The 22,184-nt window shown below is 50.9% G+C and overlaps 1 protein-coding gene across 2 annotated transcripts in view; it reads left to right on the top strand.

Moving 5' to 3' along the window:
* Positions 1-22,184, top strand: part of parp10 (poly(ADP-ribose) polymerase family member 10) — a 53,798-nt gene that overhangs the window by 3,273 nt on the left and 28,341 nt on the right. The window contains exons 2-6 of one of the 2 annotated variants that reach the window (XM_043690906.2): positions 3,131-3,277; positions 4,462-4,642; positions 10,939-11,184; positions 16,301-16,534; positions 19,323-20,206. In XM_043690906.2, the coding sequence (XP_043546841.2) occupies positions 4,471-4,642; positions 10,939-11,184; positions 16,301-16,534; positions 19,323-20,206 (1,536 nt within the window). In that variant the 5' untranslated portion in view covers positions 3,131-3,277; positions 4,462-4,470. The remainder of the gene's footprint in view (positions 1-3,130; positions 3,278-4,461; positions 4,643-10,938; positions 11,185-16,300; positions 16,535-19,322; positions 20,207-22,184) is intronic. The other variant, XM_043690905.2, reaches the window with a different exon arrangement.

Raw genomic sequence — 22,184 nt, 5'->3', positions numbered from 1 at the left:
TCCCTTTATCCAAATGCTAGTTCTCCCTGTATTCCAAGAGATCTAACCTTGCCAATCAGTCTCCCATGGGGAACCTTGTCGAACGCCTTATTGAAGTCCATATAGATCACATCTATTGCTCTGCCCTCATCAATCTTCTTTGTTACTTCATCAAAAAACTCAATCAAGTTTGAGAGACATGATTTCCCATGCACAAAGCCATGTTGACTATCCCTAATCAGTCCTTGCCTTTCCAAATACAGGTACATCCTGTCCCTCAGGATTCCCTCCAACCACTTTCCCACCACCGACGTCAGGCTCATCAGTCTATAGTTCCCTGGCTTGTCCTTACCACTCTTCTTAAACAATGGCACCATGTTTGCCAACCTCCAGTCTTCCAGCACCTCACCTGTGACAATCGATGATACAAATACCTCAGCAAGAGGCCCAACAATCACTTCTCTAGCTTCCCACAGAGTTCTCAGGTACACCTGATCAGATCCTGGGGATTTATCCATTTTTAACCGTTTCAAGACATGCAGCACTTCCTCCTCTGTAATCTGGACATTTTGCAAGATGTCACCATCTATTTCCCTACAGTCTATATCTTCCATTTCCTTTTCCACAGTAAATACTGATGCAAAATATTAATTTAGTATCTTGCCCATTTTCTGTGGCTCCACACAAAGGCCGCCTTGCTGATCTTTGAGGGGCCCTATTCTCTCCCTAGTTACCCTTCTGTCCTTAATATATTTGTAAAAACCCTTTGGATTCTCCTTAATTCTATTTGCCAAAGCTATCTCATGTCCCCTTTCTGCCGTCCTGATTTCCCTCTTAAGTATACTCCTACTGCCTTTATACTCTAAGGATTCACTCGATCTATCCTGTCTATACCTGACATATGCTTCCTTCTTTTTCTTAACCAAACCCTCAATTTCTTTAGTCATCCAGCATTCCCTATACCTACCAGCCTTTCCTTTCACCCTGACAGGAATATACTTTCTCTGGATTCTTGTTATTGGGTAAATAGACAAGATATTTTCCCTGGGGTGGGCATAGGATTAAGGTGAGAGGGGAAAGATTTTAAAAGGGACCTAAGGGGCAACATTTTCATGCAGAAAGTGGTAGGTGTGTGGAATGAGCTGCCAGAGGACGAGGTGGAGGCTGGTACAATTACAGCATTTAAAAGGCATCTGGATGGGTATATGAATAGGAAGGATTTCGAGGGATATGGGCCAAGTGAAGGCAAATGGGATGAGATTAGTTTAGGACCGTTTTAACCAGTGTGGACAAGTTGGACCGAAGTGTCTGTTTCTGTGCTGTACATCTCTATGACTCTATGAACACTGCTGAACTCCTAACTTATTCCTTTATTTTCCTAGTTTAAACAGCGAAAGACTTTAATATAAACTCTTATGTTTTTTTTTACTATTCTATGAGGTCCTGCTTAATGTTTTAACTCTCATTATTCTTACTACCTTGAATATAAGTTTTTTTTTGTACCTTGGGATCAATGATGGTGCCGTGTGTGGTGACATAGAACATAGAGCAATACAGCGCAGAACAGGCCCTTCAACCCTCGATGTTGTGCTGACCTGTGAACTATTCTCAGCTCATCCCCTACACCTTTAGAGCAGCCCGGTGGCACAGTGGTTAGCACTGCTGCCACACAGCGCCAGAGACCCGGGTTCAATTCCTGCCTCAGGCGACTGTGTGGAGTTTGCACATTCTCCCCTTGTCTGCGTGGGAGACTTACTTTTACTTACAGTGTGGAAACAGGCCCAACAAGTCCACACCGACCCTTGAAGAGCAACCCACCCAGACCCATTCCCCTACATTTACCCCTTCACCTAACACAATGGGCAATTTAGCACAGCCAATTCACCTAACCTGCACATTTTTGGACTGTGGGAGGAAACCGGAGCACCCGGAGGAAACCCACGCAGACACGGGGAGAATGTGCAAATTCCACACAGAGGCGGGAATTGAACCTGGGTCTCTGGCGTTGTGAGACTTAGTGGGAATGTAAGATGATATAAGTACGGGCAGTATACATCTAACTTATTCCAGCATTCACTAATAATTTAATCGTCTCCACTTAGCTGCCTGTTTCCCAGAAAACTTGTCAATCAAAAATCTGTTTGAATAAATTCAAAGAGGGTGCCTCATAGAGGTTGGGGTAGGGAATTCCACTTCTACTCTGAGAGAAGAAATTCCTCCTTATTTTCAGCTCAGATGTGGGACCCCCTTATTTCTAAAGTGTCTCCGAGTTCCATGGGGCAGAACATTCTCTATCCACCAATAAGACAGCACATAATTGTGTGTTTATTGGGTTTATTCTGCCATTCAATGAATTCAAGACTGATCTGATAAACTTCAACTTCATATTCCAGCCTTTTCACTGCAGCCCTTGATTCTCTTACTGAGTAAAAATCTGCCTATCTCAGCCTTAAATATAATTGATGACCCAGCCTCGATATCCCTCTGCGGTAAAGAATTCCATAGATTCACAACTCTCTGAGAGAAGAAATTCCTCCTCATGTCTACCTCTGCCGAGGATATGGAGGTGCTGGGCCTCCTCCACCGCCGCTCCCTCACCACCAGACGCATGGAAGAAGAACGCCTCATCTTCCTCCTCGAAACACTTCAACCCCAGGGCATCAATGTGGACTTCAACAGCTTCCTCATTTCCCCTTCCCCCACCTCATCCTAGTTTCTAACCTCCAGCAACACGATCCCCTTGACTTGTCCGACCTGCCCAGCTCCTTTTCCACCTATCCACTCCACCCTCTCCTCCCTGACCTATCACCTTCATCTCCTCCCCCACTGACCTATTGTATTCTATGCTACTCTATCCCCACCCCCACCCTCCTCTAGCTTATCTCGCCACGCTTCAGGCTCTCTGCCTTTATTCCTGATGAAGGGCTTTTGCCCGAAACGTCGATTCTGCCTGTCCTCGGATGCTGCCTGAATTGCTGTGCTCTTCCAGCACCACTGATCCAGAATCTGGTTTCCAGCATCTGCAGTCATTGTTTTTACCTCTACCTCAAATGTGCAAGCCCTCATTCCTCTAGACTCTCCCACAAGGAGAAACAATGCCCTTGGAATGTAATGTTTTAACAGAGTAATTTCTCATCCTTCTAAACTTCAGCAGCTAAAGCTCCAAACTGACCGTGCCTTGGTCATAAGGCAACAGCTTCTTCCCAGGAATCAGCCTAATGAGCTTTCGTGAAACAGCTTTCTGAAGCAGACTACCCTTCCTCAAGTCAGGACAGCAAAACAGTGCAAAGTCCTAAAGGTGTGGTCTCACCTTTGTCCTGTACTGTTGTAGCAAGACTTTTATAATGCAGCAAATTTATTTTTGAAATAAGAAAAGGAAATTCTGAAAATACTCATCAGCATTGGTGAAGAGAGAATTGGAGTTCATGTCCATTTCGGTCACCGTGCAGACTGGCTGCGCAATTTGATTTGTCTCTGCTTGTATTTCCGATTTCCAGTTTCTGCAGAATCTGAGACTTCTCTTGACTAGACAGCCAATAAGAAGTGGTTGACAAATTGAAATTGTCACTTGTGTGGAGTGGAGTGGAGTGGAGTGGAGGGAGAGGCCAGTTTTGTTTTTGATTAGATTCCCTACAGTGTGGAAACAGGCCATTTGGCCCACCAAGTCCAGACCGACCCTCCGAAGAATAACCCACCCAGACCCATTCCCCTACATTTCCCTCTGACAAATGCACCTAACACAATAGGCAATTTAGCTTGGCCAATTCACCTGACCTCCACATCTTTTGGATTTTGGGAGGAAACTGGAGCACCCAGAGGAAACCCACGCAGGGAGAATGTGCAAACTCCACATTGAGGTCTTGAGAAAGAGTGTTTTGAGAGCACTGAGTGTTTGAGGCAGAGTCCATTGCCCCGTTTAAGGGAACACGGTACACATTTGAAGTGGGTGATAGCAGCATGTTGGATGTGTGCAGGACAATGGGATTCATTCTGCATTGCTGTAATAAGGAGCTGAAAAATGTGTTGCTGGAAAAGCGCAGCAGGTCAGGCAGCATCTAAGGAGCAGGAGAATATGGGCATATGCCCTTCTTCAGGAATGTAATAAGGAGCCAGTGTGGATCAGATGGACCAAATGGCCTCCTCATGTGCTGCATTCATGATTCTTTAAAAGCAAGTGAAGTTATTGAGGGGTAGCTGTGAAGGGGGAGTGATTGAATGTCCCCTGATCTGATTGAATGGCAGAATAAGCTCTAGGTCTACTTGTTCCTTTTAATCGTATGTGTGTAAGTCAGTCTCAATCCTCTCTGATCCGAGCAATCTTATGGGAACTGGATTTAATGGTGACCTTCACTCTGTTAATACTCTGTGCTTCGAACTGATGTTTCTCTTTCCTGCTAGCAATTCGGATGTTGGCAGGCCAAGGCCAGGTTGGTTTCTTTGTAACTGAGGTTTCCCTCCTTTGTGTGTTCTCTACAATCACAGAAAAGCAAGATGGAACAACCCACAGATGATGTGGTCCTGGAGGTACATGGCATCACAGATGACATACCCTTGGATTTTGTGACCCTTTACTTTGAGAGTAAGCGCTGCTCTGGAGGAGGGGCCATCACCTCTATTAGACGACAGGGCAACTATGCTGTGATCACCTTCGAGAAACCCGCAGGTAAAGTGGCAAGAGAGCGAGAATGAGTCTACGGTTACAATTCTCTCCCTATTGTGTTCTGCTCTTCTTTAGCTGCAAAGTAACGATGGTCCCATGGTTTACAGTAGCTGCAGCACTGTGCCCAACTCTAATTCCCAGATGATTGAGGATTTATTTTTAATTCCGTCATGGGACGTTAGCATTGCTGGTTGACCAGCATTGATTACCCATCCCAGGCTCCCATTGAACTGAGTGGCCTGCTAGGCCATTTCAGACACATTGCAGTGGATCTGGAGTCACATAAGAGTCTTGAATTAGATTAGATTACTTTACAGTGTGGAAACAGGCCCTTCGGCCCAACAAGTCCACACCGACCCGCCAAAGCGCAAACCACCCATACCCCTACATTTACCCCTTACCTAACACTACTGACAATTTAGCATGGCCAATTCACCTGACCTGCACATCTTTGGACTGTGGGAGGAAACCGGAGCACCCGGAGGAAACCCACGCAGACACGGGGAGAATGTGCAAACTCCACACAGTCAGTCGCCTGAGGCAGGAATTGAACCCGGGTCTCTGGCGCTGTGAGGCAGCAGTGCTAACCACTGTGCCACCGTGCCGCTCATAGAGATGTACGGCACAGAAACAGACCCTTTGGTCCAACTCGCCCATGCTAACCAGATATCCCAACCTAGTGTAGCCTCATTTCCCAGCACTTGGCCCAAATCCCTCCAAACCCTTCCTATTCATTTCCCCATCCAGGTGCCTTTTAAATGTTGCAATTGTACCAGCCTCCATCACTTCCTCTGGCATCTCATTCCATACACGTACCACCCTCTGCGTGAAAAAGTTGCCCCTTAGGTCCCTTTTATATCTTTCCCCTCTCACCCTAGACCCTGGACTCCCCCACCCCAGGGAAAAGACCTTGTCTATTTACCCTATCCATGCCCCTTATGATTTTATAAACCTCTAGAAGGTCACCCCTCCCTCAGCCTCCATGTAGATGAGGATGCCAGATTTCCTTCTCTGAAGGACATTAGTGAGCCAGGTGGGGTTTTTTTCCTGACAATAGATTCATGGTCATCAGTAGAATCTTAATGAATTCAAATTCCACCAGCTGCCGTGGCAGGATTCAGACCCAGGTCCCCAGAACATTAACTGACTTTCTAGATTAATAGTCCAGTTTATAGATTAATGCGATGGCCTACCACTAGGCCATCACATTCCCTTTTGAATCAATCATTTATGACAGTATTGATGTGTATGTGATCTGGTTGGTTTCCAGTGATCAGGAGAGACGTGAATGGTTGGAGCCTGTCTGAGACCACTAGTACTATTTGTTTTAATTAGAACACTTACGTGAGGAACAAGAGGATGGCCAGAGTGGGGGTAGGGCCGATCAGGGACAGTTGGAGGAGATAGGGGAGGTCCTTAATGAATACTTTGCTTCAGTATTCACTAATAAGAGGGACCTTGTCGTTTGTGAGGACAGCGTGAAACAGACTGATACGGTAGAACATGTTGATGTTAAGAAGGAGGATTTGCCAAAAAATTTGAAAAACATGAGGATAGATAAGTCTAAACAGCCCTGGTTAGACCACACTTGGAATATTGTGTTCAGTTCTGAGTGCCTCATTATAGGAAGGATGTGGAAGCTTTAGAGAGGAGATTTACCAGGATGCTGCCTGGACTGGAGGGCATGTGTTATGAAGAAAGGTTGAGGGAGCTAGGGCTTTTCTCATTGGAACGAACAAGGATAAGGGGTGATTTGAAAGAGGTTTACAAGATGTTGAGAGGCGTAGGTAGAGTGGATAGCCAGAGACATTTTCCCAGGGTGGAAATGACTGTCATGAAGGCAGCATAATTTTAAGGCGATTGGAGGAAGGTTTAGGGGAGATGTCAGAGGTGCGTTCTTTACACAGAGAGTGGTAGGTATGTGGAATGCACTGCCAGTGGTGGTAGTAGAGTCAGAGACAATGGGGACATTTAAGCAACTTTTGGATAGGCGCGTGGAAGTTAGGACAATGAAGGGGATGAAGGTCAGTCTGATCTTCGAGTAAGATAAAAGATAGGCACAACATTGCGGGCTGAAGGGCCTGTACTGTGTTGTACTGTTCTATGTTCGATAAGAAACAGGAGCAGGAGTAGTCAGTCTGGCCCACTGTGCCCTTCTGCCATTAGAGAGTTCAGTTATTTACTGTCTCTGAAAGTTCAGGTTCCTAGGGATGGCAGTCACTGACAGATAGAGATGTGCGGATGTGAAATGCGGGTTAAGTCTGAGCTGGAGGGTGAGGGAGCCTGATTGTACCCACATGGGGAGCACTCATTGCTCTCCCAATAAAAGGGACAGAGCTGAAAAACAGCCGCTTATAGACTTAACATATCCTGCAGCTGAGCCCCAAAGTGTGATTTCACATGGACAGGCTCTTTAGGTGATTATTTCTCTCATCTTTATTGAAATAAACAAACTTTGGACCTATGCTGGAGTAAGATTTGCATGTCCAAAATGTTTCCAACTTGCCCTCTGCCCCCGCGAACCCCGAACCCCCAGCCTCTCTGTGCGAGCTCCACCCTAAACACCCAGCCACTGTGCGAGCTCCCCCCCCGAACCCCCAGCCTCTCTGTGCGAGCTCCCCCCCGAACCCACAGCCTCTGTGTGAGCTCCCCCCCCCAAACTCCCAGCCTCTCTGTGTGAGCTCCCCCCACCGAACCCCCAGCCTCTCTGTGTGAGCTCCCCCCCCCGAAACCCCCAGCCTCTCTGTGCGAGCTCCCCACCCCCAAACCCCCAGCCTCTCTGTGCGAGCTCCCCCCGAACCCCCAACCTCTCTGTGCGAGATCCCTCCCCGAACCCCCAGCCTCTCTGTGCGAGCTCCTCCCCGAACCCCCAGCCTCTCTGTGTGAGCTCCCCCCCCGAATCCCCAGCCTCTCTGTGTGAGCCCCCCCACCAAACCCCCAGCCTCTCTGTGTGAGCCCCCCCCCCCGAACCCCCAGCCTCTCTGTCCGAACTCCCCACCCTGAACCCCCAGCCTCTCTGTGTGAGCCCCCCCAACAAACCCCCAGCCTCTCTGTGTGAGCCCCCCCACCAAACCCCCAGCCTCTCTGTGTGAGCCCCACCCCCCCCCGAACCCCCAGCCTCTCTGTGTGAGCTCCACCCCGAGTCCCCAGCCTCCCTGTGTGAGCTCCGCCCCCCCCGAACCCCCAGCCTCTCTGTGTGAGCTCCACCCCCCCGAACCCCCAGCCTCTCTGTGTGAGCTCCACCCCCCCGAGCCCCCAGCCTCTCTGTGTGAGCTCCACCCCGAGTCCCCAGCCTCTCTGTGTGAGCTCTCCCCGAACCCCCAGCCTCCCTGTGTGAGCTCCACCCCGAGTCGCCAGCCTCTCTGTGTGAGCTCCCCCCGAACCCCCAGCCTCACTGTGCAGAGCTCCACCCCCCGAACCCCCAGCCTCTCTGTGTGAGCTCCCCCCAAATCCCCAGCCTCTTTGTGTGAGCTCGCCCCCCCAAATCCCCAGTCTCTCTGTCCGAGCTCCCCCACTGAACCCCCGACCTCTCTATGCAGAGCTCCCCCCCCGAATCCCCAGCCTATCTGTGTGAGCTCCCCCCCAAATCCCCAGCCTCTCTGTCCGAGCTCCCCCACTGAACCCCCGACCTCTCTGTTCGAGCTCCACCCCCCGAACCCCCAGCCTCTCTGTGCGAGCTCTCCACCCTGAACCCCCAGCCTCTCTGTGTGAGCTCCCCCTGAACCCCCAACCTCTCTGTGTGAGCTTCCCACCCTGAACCCCCAGCCTCTCTATGTGAGCTCCCCCCCCCCACCCCCGAATCCCCAGCCTCTCTGTCTGAGCTCCACCCCCGAACCCCCAGCCTCTCTGTGTGAGCTCCCCCCCCCGAACCCCCAGCCTCTCTGTGTGAGCCCCCCCAAAACCCCCAGCCTCACTGTGCAGAGCTCCCCCCCCGAACCCCAGCCTCTCTGTGTGAGCTCCGCCCCCGAACCCGCAGCCTCTCTGTGTGAGCTCCACCCCCCCAAATCCCCAGCCTCTCTGTGTGAGCTCCCTCCCAAATCCCCAGCCTCTCTGTCCGAGCTCCCCCACGAATCCCCAGCCTCTCTGTGTGAGCTCCCCCCCAAATCCCCAGCCTCTCTGCGTGAGCTCCCTCCCAAATCCCCAGCCTCTCTATGTGAGCTCCCCCCCCCCCGAACCCCCAGCCTCTCTGTGTGAGCTCCTCCCCGAACCCCCAGCCTCTCTGTGTGAGCTCCACCCCGAACCCCCAGCCTCCCTGTGTGAGCTCTCCCCGAACCCCCAGCCTCCCTGTGTGAGCTCCACCCCAAGTCCCCAGCCTCCCTGTGTGAGCTCCGCCCCCCCGAACCCCCAGCCTCTCTGTGTGAGCTCTCCCCGAACCCCCAGCCTCCCTGTGTGAGCTCCACCCCGAACCCCCAGCCTCTCTGTGTGAGCTCTCCCCGAACCCCCAGCCTCACTGTGCAGAGCTCCACACCCCGAACCCCCAGCCTCTCTGTGTGAGCTCCCCCCAAATCCCCAGCCTCTTTGTGTGAGCTCCCCCCCCCAAATCCCCAGCCTCTCTGTCCGAGCTCCCCCACTGAACCCCCGACCTCTCTGTGCAGAGCTCCCCCCCGAATCCCCAGCCTCTCTGTGTGAGCTCCACCCCCCCGAACCCCCAGCCTCTCTGTGCTAGCTCTCCACCCTGAACCCCCAGCCTCTCTGTGTGAGCTCCCCCTGAACCCCCAGCCTCTCTATGTGAGCTCCCCCCCCCCCGAACCCCCAGCCTCTCTGTCTGAGCTCCACCCCCTGAACCCCCAGCCTCTCTGTGTGAGCTCCCCCCCCCCGAACCCCCAGCCTCTCTGTGTGAGCTCCCCCCCCGAACCCCCAGCCTCTCTGTGTGAGCCCCCCCAAAACCCCCAGCCTCACTGTGCAGAGCTCCTCCCCCAAACCCTAGCCTCTCTGTGTGAGCTCACCCCCCCGAACCCCCAGCCTTTCTGTGTGAGCACCCCCAAAACCCCCAGCCTCTCTGTGTGAGCTCCCCACCCTGAACCCCCAGCCTCTCTGTGTGAGCTCCCCACCCTGAACCCCCAGCCTCTCTGTGTGAGCTCCCCACCCCGAACCCCCAGCCTCTCTGTGTGAGCTCCCCACCCTGAACCCCCAGCCTCTCTGTGTGAGCTCCCCACCCTGAACCCCCAGCCTCTCTGTCCGAGCTCCCCACCCCGAACCCCCAGCCTCTCTGTGTGAGCTCCCCACCCTGAACCCCCAGCCTCTCTGTCCGAGCTCCCCACCCCGAACCCCCAGCCTCTCTGTGTGAGCCCCCCCCCCCCCCCAAAACCCCCAGCCTCTCTGTGTGAGCTCCCCCCCGAACCCCCAGCCTCTCTGTGTGAGCTCACCCCCCCGAACCCCCAGCCTCTCTGTGTGAGCCCCCCCCCCCCAAAACCCCCAGCCTCTCTGTGTGAGCTCCTCCCCCCCCCGAACCCCCAGCCTCACTGTGTGAGCTCCACCCCGAGTCCCCAGCCTCTCTCTGTGAGCTCCGCCCCCGAACCCCCAGCCTCACTGTGTGAGCTCCCCCCAAACCCCCAGCCTCACTGTGCAGAGCTCCACCCCCCGAACCCCCAGCCTCTCTGTGTGAGCTCCCCCCAAATCCCCAGCCTCTCTGTGTGAGCTCCACCCCCCAAATCCCCAGCCTCTCTGTCCGAGCTCCCCCACTGAACCCCCAGCCTCTCTGTGCAGAGCTCCCCCCCGAATCCCCAGCCTCTCTGTGTGAGCTCCCCCCCAAATCCCCAGCCTCTCTGTGTGAGCTCCCTCCCAAATCCCCAGCCTCTCTATGTGAGCTCCCCCCCCCCCCGAACCCCCAGCCTCTCTGTCCGAGCTCCACCCCCGAATCCCCAGCCTCTCTGTGCGAGCTCCCCCCCCCGAACCCCCAGCCTCTCTGTCTGAGCTCCCCCCCCCGAACCCTCAGCCTCTCTGTCTGAGCACCACCCCCCGAACCCCTAGCCTCTCTGTGTGAGCCCCCCCAAAACCCCCAGCCTCACTGTGCAGAGCTCCCCCCCCGAACCCCAGCCTCTCTGTGTGAGCTCACCCCCCTGAACCCCCAGCCTCTCTGTGTGAGTTCTTCCACCTGAACCCCCAGCCTCACTGTGTGAGCTCCCCCCCCCCCCCCCGAGTCCCCAGCCTCACTGTGCGAGCTCCCCCCCAATCCCCTGAGCTAAACATGGTGAGTGCACATGGTCCAACTCTGTCTGTGGTGCATGTTTTCTGAACAATTCCCGACCTGACTTCTTCCTCTTTTTTTTTTCCCTTCGCTGGGTCGATGTCGATTGTAGACGCTGAGAGTGTCCTGTCCAAGCCTGGCCACAAACTGCAGAACGTCGAGCTGGTTGTGAAGAGGGCTCCGCCCAGGGACCCAAAGAAGATTGTGCTGACTGGGCTGAACCCGCAAATAGAGGATGACATGCTCACCCTGTACCTGGAGTGCATCACTAACCGCAGCAGCGAGCAGTTCACTATCCACTGGGATCCAGACAGGAAACTTGCCCTTGTTAACTTCCAGGAAGCCCTCTCTGTGGAAGGTAAGCATGTGCGTGGGAACTCGAGCTTATGCACATGCAACAGGGAATTCTATTCCCCCTCCCAAAACAAAAACCACGTCAGAACTCTGCCGAGCGATTGTGCTGAGAGATACCTCTGGAGTAATAATCCAGAATCTGGCCTTGTAATCTGGAGAGCATGTGCCTTTAATTTCAATCTATTTTTCTGTAAAATCTGAAAATAACTATCTGGGAACTGTCAGATTCCTGCAGATATATTATGACTATCCTTCAGGGAGTTAATCTGCTCTCTTTGCCCAGTCTGGCTACTTAATGGTTCCAATCCAATTCTATTGATATTAACCATCTCTGAAGCTGTATAGCAATCATATCCTTTCTATCAAATGACTACAACAGATAGGGCTTATCGCTGTCTACTGAGAGTAACTAGAGTGGAGCAGTAAATGGATGTGAAAATGTGAATTTTGTTTCTAAAAGAAGATTTCAGTTCACAGCTGCCCACCACTAATCTGTACCTCAGTGATTTCCGATATGATCTGAATAATACAGAATAGATTACAGATTCACCAGAGTCCCACTCACAGTCGGTTACCTTTATGATTTGAAGCATCAGGGAAACTGATGGGATAGATTAGCAACTGTTCAGGAAATATACCTTAAACACCTTGCATTTGTACAGCATTTTGCTCAATGGCTAACAAGATAGAGTTATAATTAATTCCATTAATGCACAGTTTTCCTTCCAAGCCACTCACCTTCCTTATTTGGGAATATATTGCTGTTCCTTCACTGTTGCTGGTTTTAAAATTTAGAATTCCCTCCCTAAGGACATTCATAGAATCCCTACAGTGTGAAAACAGGCCATTTGACCCATCAAGTCCACATCAACCCTGCAAAGAGCAGCCCACCCAGACCCATCCTATCCCTGTAACCCGGCATTTCCCATGGCTAATCCACCTGGCCTGCACATCCCTGAACGCTACGGGCAATTTAGCATGGCCAATCCATTTAACCTGCACATCTTTGGATTGTGGAAGAAAACTGGAGCACCCAGAGGAAACCCACGCAGAAAACGGGGAGAATGTGCAATCTCCCCACAGACAGTCGCCCGGAGGGGTGGCGCTGTGAGATAGCAGTGCTAACCACCGAGCCACCATACCACCTCAATGTGGGTCAACCACAGCACGTAGACTACAGTGGTTCAAGAGGGCAGCTCACCACCACCTTTTCACAGGGGTCAATAAGTGCCAGCCCAGCTCACCATGCCCACAAGCTTCAAGTGAGTAAAATAAATTACCTTGAGATTCTGCTCTTCAATTTGGTGCTTCATTCACATACTGTCGACAAAACAAAAGGCAGAATCTCTTCCCTCATTCTCATTCTATCAGGGTATCTACCATTTAAAAAAAACAACACAGAACAGCAGATGCTCAGGATCCGAAACAAAAGCAAACTGCTGGAGAAACTCAGCAGGTCTAGCAGCATTTGTGGAGAGAAAGCAAAGTTAATATTTCAAGTCCAGTGATCCTTCTTCAGAACTTCCAACAGTTCTGGAAGAGGTATCTACATAGAAAACTGGTTTCTTCTGTCCTCTTTCTTCCACAGCAAGTTCCTGCCCAGCATTGATCAGGTGTCCTGAACCCAGGCACCAGGTTGGGCAACATAGCGTTCTGAACTCATGTTCCTGGCTGCACAGAGCAATGGCTGACCATCTCCCACTCTGCTCTCCCTCACTAGCCCTCCCTACCTTTGTTGGGTTCTCTCCCCCCCCCTCCCCCCCCCCCCCCCAGGTCAATGGCTCCCTGTACCTCATGGTCACGCTCCCTTTGCTCATCGATTCTACAGCATTCACATTCAGTCTAAACTGAAAGAACCTCAAACCTGATGGATAATGACGAAGGATGAGGCTGGTGAACCGCTGCCTGATTCCTTCCTTCAGCCGCCGTCACTGCCTGCTTTCCCTGTCCAGTGACAAAATCGGAAGGCCCATATGACCATAAAATATCGGAGCAGAATTAGACCATTCAGTCCATCAAGTCTGCTCTACCATTCTATCATGGCTGATATGTTTGATTAGATTACTTACAGTGTAGAAACAGGCCCTTCGGCCCAACAAGTCCATACCGACCCTCCGAAGAGCAACCCACCCAGACCCATTCCCCTACATTTACCCCTTCACCTAACACTACGGGCAATTTAGCATGGCCAATTCACCTGATCTGCATATCTTGGACTGTGGGAGGAAACCAGAGCACCCGGAGGAAACACACATAGACACGGGGAGAACGTGCAAATTCCACACAGACAGTTGCCCGAGGTTGGAATTGAACCTGAGTCTCTGGCGCTGTGAGGCAGCAGTGCTAGCCACTGTGCCGCCCTCAACCCCATTCTCCTGCCCCCTCCCCCCTCCCTGAAACCCTTGATACCTTTACTAATTGAGAGCCCAGACAGGAAAGTCAACGTTTTGGGCAAAAGCCCATCATCAGGATTCCTGATGAAGGGCTTTTGCCAGAAACATTGATTTTCCTGCTCCTCGGATGCAGGAATCCTGATGATGGGCTTTCAGGGAGGGCTTTTCCAGCACCAGTCTGATCTTGCCTTTAATCTCCAGCACCTGCAGTACCCACCTCCGCCTCATTAAGAGCCTATCTCTGTCTTAAATACGCTCAATGATTTGGCCTCCACATCCCTCTGCAGTAATGAGTTCCACAGATTCACCACACTCTGGCTAAAGAAATTCCTCCTCATCTCAGTTCTAAAGGGTCGTCCCTTCACTCTGAGTCTGTGCCCTCGGGGCCTACTCTCTCCTATTAGTGGAAACATCTTCTCCACATCCCCTCTATCAAGGCCTCTCAGTATTCTGTAAGTGTTAATCAGGTACCCCTGTACTCTTCTAAGCTCCATCAAGTGCAGACCCAGAATCCTCAGCTGCTCCTCATATGTCAAACCCTTCATCCCCGGGATCATTCTTGTGAACCTTCTCTGGACCCCTTCCAAAGCCAGCATGTCCTTCCTGAGATACGGGGCCCAAAATTGCTCACAACATTCCTAATGCGGGTCTGGTTCGGAGCCTTGTACAACCTCAACAATATCCAAACTAGCCTTCCCCCCCCTCCCTGAATCAGTATTTGTGGTTCCCACTCGTTAGCTGTGAGGCAGACCTACAACGAAGGTACAACAGGAGTGCTTTAGCCAGAACACTGCAGCAGTCTGGAGTTCTCACTGTGACCCACTGTGACTTTATTGTGTTTTCATTAATTAATCAATTATTTGTTTATCTTTTATTGTGTTAACCCTACCAGCAGTTTGTGTACTCTTTTAAACTTCAGGAACAAGAGAGACTGAGCCATTATCAGATCAGACAGCTAGCTGCTAGACCTTTGAACAATAATGGAATTAAAGCTTATGGTGAGAGGGCGGGTAAGTGGAGCTGAGTCCACAAGAAGGTCAGCCATGATCTTATTGAACAGCGGAGCAGGCTTGAAGGGCCAGATGGCCTACTCCTGCCCCTAATTCTTATGTTCTCATCGCCCCTTCTCTCTCTTGGCAAAAATGAGTACTGCAGATGTTGGAGATCAGAGTCTAGAGTGGTGCTGGAAAAGCACAACAGGTCAGGCAGCATCCGAGGAGCAGGAAAACCGATGTTTCGGGCAAAAGCCCTTCATCAGGAATCAGCCCTTCTCTCTTCCTCACCCAATTACATTACACACTGAACTACCAGGACTCTGTTTCAAGTTCCACTCAGGTTCCGGAAAGCAGCTCACCAGCACCTCCTCCAGGTCAACTAGGGATGGGCAATAAATGCTGGCCCAGCCAGTGACATTCTCATCCCATGAGTTGATAAAATTTAAATATATTTGGTTGGAAGATAAAACATCGTATTTGTGGCTCCCTGCACAATGAGATCTGGCCTTATCAGCAATGGAAGAGATAGCCAAATGTTTTAGGAGAGGAGGGAGAGATTGGACAATGGAGAGGATTTGAGGACAGGAGCAGGGATGTCTTGCTGCTATCATACAGGGCTTTGGGGAGGCCTCGCCTAGAGTACTATGTGCACTTCTGGTCTCCTTATCTGGGGAAGGGTGTCCTGTCTATGGATTGGGTGCAATGAAAGTTTGCCAGGCTGATTCCTGGGATGGAAGGACTGATGAATGAAGAGAGACTGAATTGGTTAGGATTATGTTCACTGAAGTTTAGGATAATGAGGGGGATCTGATTGAAACCCATAAAATTCTAACGTGACTGGTCAGGGTGACTGCAGAAAGGGTGTTCCTGATGCTAGGGGTGTCTGGAACCAGGGGTCGCAGTTTAAGGATTCAGGGTCTGCCACTGGGGACTGAAATGTGGAGAAATATCTTCACCAGGCAGTGGGGAGCCAGGAGAATTCCCTGCTACAGAATGTGGTTGAGACCAAAACATTGAATGTTTTCAGGAAGGAGTTAGGTGTGGTCCTTAGACTAAAAGGATAAAAGGGTATGGGGGGAGAAAGTGGGAACAGGGGACTGAGTTGGATGTCGTGAAAATTGAAAGGGTTCAAAAAAGATTTACAAGGATGTTGCCAGGGTTGGAGGGTTTGAGCTACAGAGAGAGGCTGAACAGGCTGGGGCTGTATTCCCCCTGGAGCGTCGGAGGCTGAGGGGTGACCTTATAGAGGTTTACAAAATTATGAGGGGGTGAATTGACACCGTCTTTTCCCTGGGGTGGGGGAGTCCAAAATTAGAGGGCACAGGTTTAAGGTGTGAGGAGAAAGATTCAAAAGGCACCTAAGGGGCAGCTTTTTCACAGGATGGTGCATGTGTGGAATGTGCTGCCAGTGGAAGTGGCGGACGCTGGCACAATTACAGCATTTAAAAGGCATTTGGATGGGTATATGAATAGGAAGGGTTTAGAGGGATATGGGCCAAGTGCTGGCAAATGGATTAGATTAATTTGGGATATCTGGTCGGCATGGACGAGTTGGGCCGAAGGGTCTATTTCTGTGCTGTATGGCCCACTCCTCTTATTTGTTATGTTTCTGTGTTACGAGTAATACTACCCGTGTGAGCCTGCCGCAGCCGGCGTAGGGAGGTTTGGACTCTGGCTCTCATCTCAGATTTGGAAAGTTTGTTACGAATTGCTCTTTTTCTGATTTTCCCAGACCTTGAGGCCCTGAAGGTGAAAGCCAGAAACCGAAGTTTACAGGGTGCCACCTTGGACATTAGACAACTTCCCCGGACCGACCGCATCCTGGTGGAGAACCTCAGTCCCACCGATGACGAGGACATCCTGACTCTCTACTTCGAGAGCCGTCGCCGTAGCAATGGAGGGACCGTGCTGAATGTTACCATGCTGCCTGGAGGAAGGGCCATTGTGCTATTCCAGGAATGGGAAGGTATTTACTCACAGATTAATTTATTCACCACGCAGTCTCCAAGCAAGGGGATATTTGGCCTGGGCTTTAGAGAGCTCGTCATATTTGATCAGTTCAAATCCCACATTGGTAAATCAGGAAATTCATTTGAACGGAATCTGAAAGATCGGGAAGATATCCTGGGATGACTCAGCAGGCCTGGACCCTTGGGTCACCGCACCTGAAATATTAACTCTGATTTTTCTTCACAGATGCTGCCAGACCTGCTGAGCTTTTCCAGCAACCTCCGTTTTTGTTTCTGATTTACAGCATCCACAGTTCTTTTAGCCTGGGAAAAGCTGTTGGGGGTTATCATCTAATTGTGCTTCAAGGAAATTGTACAGATTATAGCCCAGAACAACAAATTAATTCCCTGATTCAGTGGCTGTGTGGGACTGGGAAGCAGCCAATTACTCCTTCAGATCGTTCAATTAGCGTGTGGCGGATCACCATGTCAACCTGTTTATCCTCTAGTAACAAACCTTTATTGCAATTTTGCCTTCCCTGAGCTTTGAGAGAGAAAGCGATGCCTATATCTGCTGGCTTTGTATCTAGGTCGGTCGCAGCTATATGCAGTGCAGTGCTGAAGGGCTGTTGGAGGTGCTGTCTTTCAGATGAGACGTTAAACCAGGCCCTGTTTACTGGCTTGAGTAGATATGTAAGATTCCATTTTGCTGATGAGCAGGACCATAGCTCGGGCTGCCTTTAGTCGCTACCCCAGAATAGACATTGCATCACTGATGGTGGGAACTTGCCTGAATGCGGATTGGCTGATGCTATATCACCACGGTTTCCACACTGCACAGTAAGTCATTGGCTAAGAAGCACTTTCTGAGGTGATTGGAACTATATTTTTTAAAAACCCAGCTTTTTCCTTTTGTTCTTCCTGATAATGCCATGGAGCAGCTGAGCTTTCCTGTTACGGGCTCGCTCCCTTTCTTGTGTACTCCTCCAGCAGTCTCTCATCCTCTGCCTCACCCTCCCCACTTCCCCGCTATGGAATCCTTTAGTCATCTTAAGCAACTCAGTTAGTTTGTGAATTAATCTGTGAAAGGTTTTGCAGCAGAAAAACCTCACCCAGTAATGCCCCAAGTTTGGGCAAACTGCCATGTTCGGAATAGGTCACTTTCCAATTGGGAAAGATCTCCCATTGTGTTCAGGAAGTGCAGTGTGTCCTTACCTGGGAGGGACACATTAGCCAGAGCTCAAACCTCGTCTCGCTCCACACACTCTGTCACTTCTGACTGCAGCAGTTCACGAAGGCAGCTCACCAGCGCCTCCTCCAGGCCAGTTAGGGATGGGCAATAGCCCAGCCAGCGACGCCCATGTCCCATGAGTTAATAAAATTTAAAATCTATTTGGTTGGAAGATGAAACATTGTATTTGTGGCTCCCTGCACAGTGAGATTTGGCCTTATCAGCAAGGGAAGAGATTGCAAAATGTACCCAATCTCGGAGAGCGGGAGGAGGGAGAGATTGGACAATTCAAGGACAGGAGCAGAGATGTCTGCTGCAGTCACACAGGGTCTTGGGGAGACCACACCAAGAGTACTCTGTGCACTTCTGGTCTCTTATCTGAGGCAGGATGGGTTGAGTGCAATGAAGGTTTACTCGACGGATTCCTGTGATGGCAGGGCTGACGAATAGAGAAAGATTGGATCAATTAGGTCTGCATTCACTGGAGGTGAGAAGACTGAGGGGTGATTGCATAGAAACTTCTAACAGACTTGGGGGAGCAGGGTGGTTCACTTGTCAGCAATGCCTTCTGACAGCACCACCCTTGGGAGACTGTCTGTGTGGAGTTTGCACATTTTCGCTGCATCTGCTTGGGTTTCCTCTGGGTGCTCCGCTTTCCTCCCATACTCCAAAGATGTACAGATTAGGTGAATTGGCCATGCTAAATTGCCCATGGTGTCAAGGGATGTGTAGATTAGGTGGCTTAGCCACGGGAAATGCAAGGTTACAGGGATAGGGTTTGGGGTTGGGTCTGGGGGGAGTGGGATGCTCTTTTGGTGGGGGTGGGGGTAGGTGCAGACTCGATGGGCTGAATGGCCCGCTTCCACACTGTGGGGATTCAAAGGCTAGATAGGGTAAACTCAGGAAGGATGTTCCTCATGCTAGTGGAGCCCAGAACCAGGGGTCAGTGTAAGGAGACGGAGTAGGCCAGTGAGGACTGAGATGGGGAGAAATGTCTTCACCCAGAGAGTGGGGAGCTGGGGGAGTCCTCTGCCTCAGGAAGTGGCTGAGGGCAAAATACTGAATGTTTTCAAGCAGGGAATTAGATCCAGTTCTTCAGGCTAAAGGGATCATCACTAGGGACAGGCAATAAATGCAGGACCGACTAGAGGCAGCCATGACCCAGCAATGAATGAAAAAAATTGATAAAACGGTCACTAATGACGCCAAAGTAGAATTCCGGGAAAGATCTCTTTGCTCAGAGAGCGGTGAGAGTGTGGAGCTGCCTACCACATGTAGCAGCTGAAGGTGAATGTTGCAGGACCATTCACAGAGAAGCTGGTGAAACCGTTACTGGAGGGAGGAACAGGAGGATATAGTAATACGATGGAGCAAGTTGGGAGGGGACTTGTATGGAGCGTGAGGTTGGTAGAGTTTAACTGGCCTCTCCCTGTTTGGGATCGGAGAGCAGTTCTGGATTTATCAGTAGGACAATCTCAGGCTGGCTAATCCCGAACTGTAAAGGGACCCTTTGCTATAGTGCCGGTGAGTTTGGGTTGCTCACGACTGAGCTCTTTCGCTTGTCTCTGTTCCAGCTGTTGACCGGGTTCTTCACAAGAGTCAGAAGCTGCAGGAGCGCGAGTTGCTCGTTCGGCCTTACTACGACTTCCTGCAGCCATCCGGCATGGATCAGGACCCGGCTCAGGATCAGGAATGTGACCAGGGAACGGTGGTAGAAACCAGAGCTGAGGAGATGGCGGAAGTGACAAGTCTGGTCAATGTACCTGACAGAGAGAAGCTGGATATCCTGCGATCCAGCAGCTTTCTTGACGAGCTGAGGGCCGATTATCCGGAACTGTCCCTGAGCGTCGATGACGACAACTCTGTCCGTATTTGCGGGACGGACGCAGTCCAGATTGGGAAGCTGAAGAGCCGGATCCTGGAATACCTCAGTAACATCGCCCAAGTGGATGTCCCCATCAGTGAGGAGCAGGCACGCTTCCTGTCCAAGGCTGACATTCGGGATTACTTACGGCACATGCTACTCCAGAAGGGTTTGTCCACTTATTATTCCATCTCGGGCAGTGTGATGACGGTGAGCGCCTCGTCTCTCGCTGCAGCACGGGCTGTTGCCCTGGTGATTGAGCAGCAGCTTTGCCAATTCAGTGTCTCGATCTCAGACCGGCACCTATACGCTGTCACCTCCCCCGACTGGGGAAGGCTCCTGGCGTCACTGAAATGCTGCGAAGCTCGTGTCGCTGACGTGGGCGACCAAGTCTGCTTCATTTCCCTCGAAGGCTGCCGCGTGGAAAACCAGAAACGTGTGGAAGACTTCCTGGCGAATGCTGTTCCAGACGATTCCGTGATCGGGATAGAGCCCGCGAAATTGCGATTTCTACAGGAATATTACCAGGACTTACTCACTGGGACTGGTCAGGTTTCTATTCTCCCCCTCGAAGGCGATGTCACAGGGCTAAGGGTGAGTCATTTAACAATGGTGTCTTAGTTTTGTCTCTCTCTTCCTTTGCCGCACTGTTTTGGGTCCAATCTCGCGATTGCTAGCATTTGCATTAGCCCCTCATCACAAGCCTAACCCAGAGTTCATTCACACAGTCAGACAACTCAGAAAAGGCCCTTCGGCCCACTCCTCCATGTGAGAGCCTATAGCGACCTGCTTCTCAGTCACATGGTTTTTGGTTCAAGTGCCACTCCATGCTTTGCTGAGTGACAGTCACTGCGCAGTATTAGGGAAGTGCTACACTGCCCGAACCCCTGATGAAGGGCTTATACCCGAAACACAGATTCTCCTGCTCCTGAGATGCTGCCTGACCTGTTGTGCTTTTCCAGCACCACACTCTTGACTCTAATCTCCAGCATCTGCAGTTCCTCACTTTCTCCCGGTTATTTCCAATGCCCTGGCCAATTCGCACCCCATCACAAAACTGCCACCCCTCCCGTCTACCTATCCCACATCTATTTTTTTTAGATTACTTAGATTAGATTACTTACAGTGTGGAAACAGACCTTTCGGCCCAACAAGTGCATACTGACCCTCCGAAGAGCAACCCACCCAGACCCATTCCCCTACAGCTAACACTACCGGCAATTTAGCATGGCCAGTTCGCCTAACCTGCACATCTTTTGAACTGAGCTAAGATGTCTTCAGTATTTAATTGGCGAGTTTTTCTTCATTCTTTTGTAACAAGGTCCATTCTGCTGCTTTGTATCTCTGTGGGGCTGATTCTTGGCAATCGTTTTCAAATCCTTTATGGCCTCTTGTCAAGCGGTCTCTATATTTCCTCCAGTCTGTCAGCCCTCTGGGATACTTGTACTCCTCCAGTTTCTGGCCTATCGCATACTGGAGTAAGCCAAGGGACCATGTCTCCAGACGATTACCAGGGTCTCTGGACCAACAGTGCAGGGTTAATACCACTAGGCTATCACCTCACATTTAAAGTGCTGGGAGAGACTCCAACTTTCTGTCCAGGTCGTGACTGAGCAGGAATCCTGTAGGCCGCTGCAATTGGCAGGTACCAGAGGGATTTACAGCCTGATAGATACTCACCTTCAAGGTTTGGCTGCATTGTGCATCCTGTGTGCCGGGGTGGGACCTGAGCTGAGAACCTCCATGCTCAGAGGCAGGAACGTTAATCGTTGTACCACGGGACGTAGGGACACAAAGAACCCCTAATGTGTGGCAGCAGGCCATTCTGCCCATTAAGTCCACAGCCTCTAAACAGCATCCCACCCAGAGCCAGCCCCTACCCTATCCTAGTAACCCTGCATATCCCATGGCTAATCCACCTAGCCTGCATATCCCTGGACACCATGTGCGAAGGCCCTGTGGTATTATCGCTAGACCGTTAACCCAGAGACCCAGACAATGGTCTGGGGACTCTAGTTTGATTCCCACTATGGCAGGCAGTGTAATTTGAATTCAGTAAAAAATCTGGATTCAAGAGTTTAATGAAGACCATGAATCATTGTGGATAGTTGGAAAAAATCCATCTGGTTCATTAATGCCCTTTAGGGAAGGAATCTGCCATCCTTACCTGGTCTGGACTCCAGACCTTCAGCAATTGCATCTGGGCAACTGGGGATGGGCAATAAATGCTGGCCTAGCCAGCGATGCCCTCATTCAGTGAATGAATAAATAAAATTTTCGCATGGCCAGTCCACCTAACTTGGACATCTTTGGAGTGTGGGAGGAAACCGGAGCACCCGGAGGAAACCCACTCAGACACAGGGAGAATGTGCAAACCCCACAGAGACAGTCACCCAAGACGGGAATCGAACCCAGGTCCCTGGTGCTGTGAGGCAGGAGGGCTAACCTACCTGATCTAAGAGTATATTTATACAAAGCGTTACAAATTGTGATGTAGACTAACAAAAAGCCAGAACCAAATGAAATGGAGCACTAAGGTTTTGCTGTGGAAGGAGAGAATTGAAGTTCTGCT

The sequence above is a fragment of the Chiloscyllium plagiosum genome, unplaced genomic scaffold (genome assembly GCF_037043375.1).
Source record: "Chiloscyllium plagiosum isolate Xiang-an unplaced genomic scaffold, Cpla_swu_hap1 HiC_scaffold_5, whole genome shotgun sequence".
Taxonomy (NCBI): Eukaryota; Metazoa; Chordata; class Chondrichthyes; order Orectolobiformes; family Hemiscylliidae; genus Chiloscyllium; species Chiloscyllium plagiosum.
Note: the sequence above shows the minus strand (reverse complement) of the source record. Positions and strands in the feature narration are given on the sequence as shown.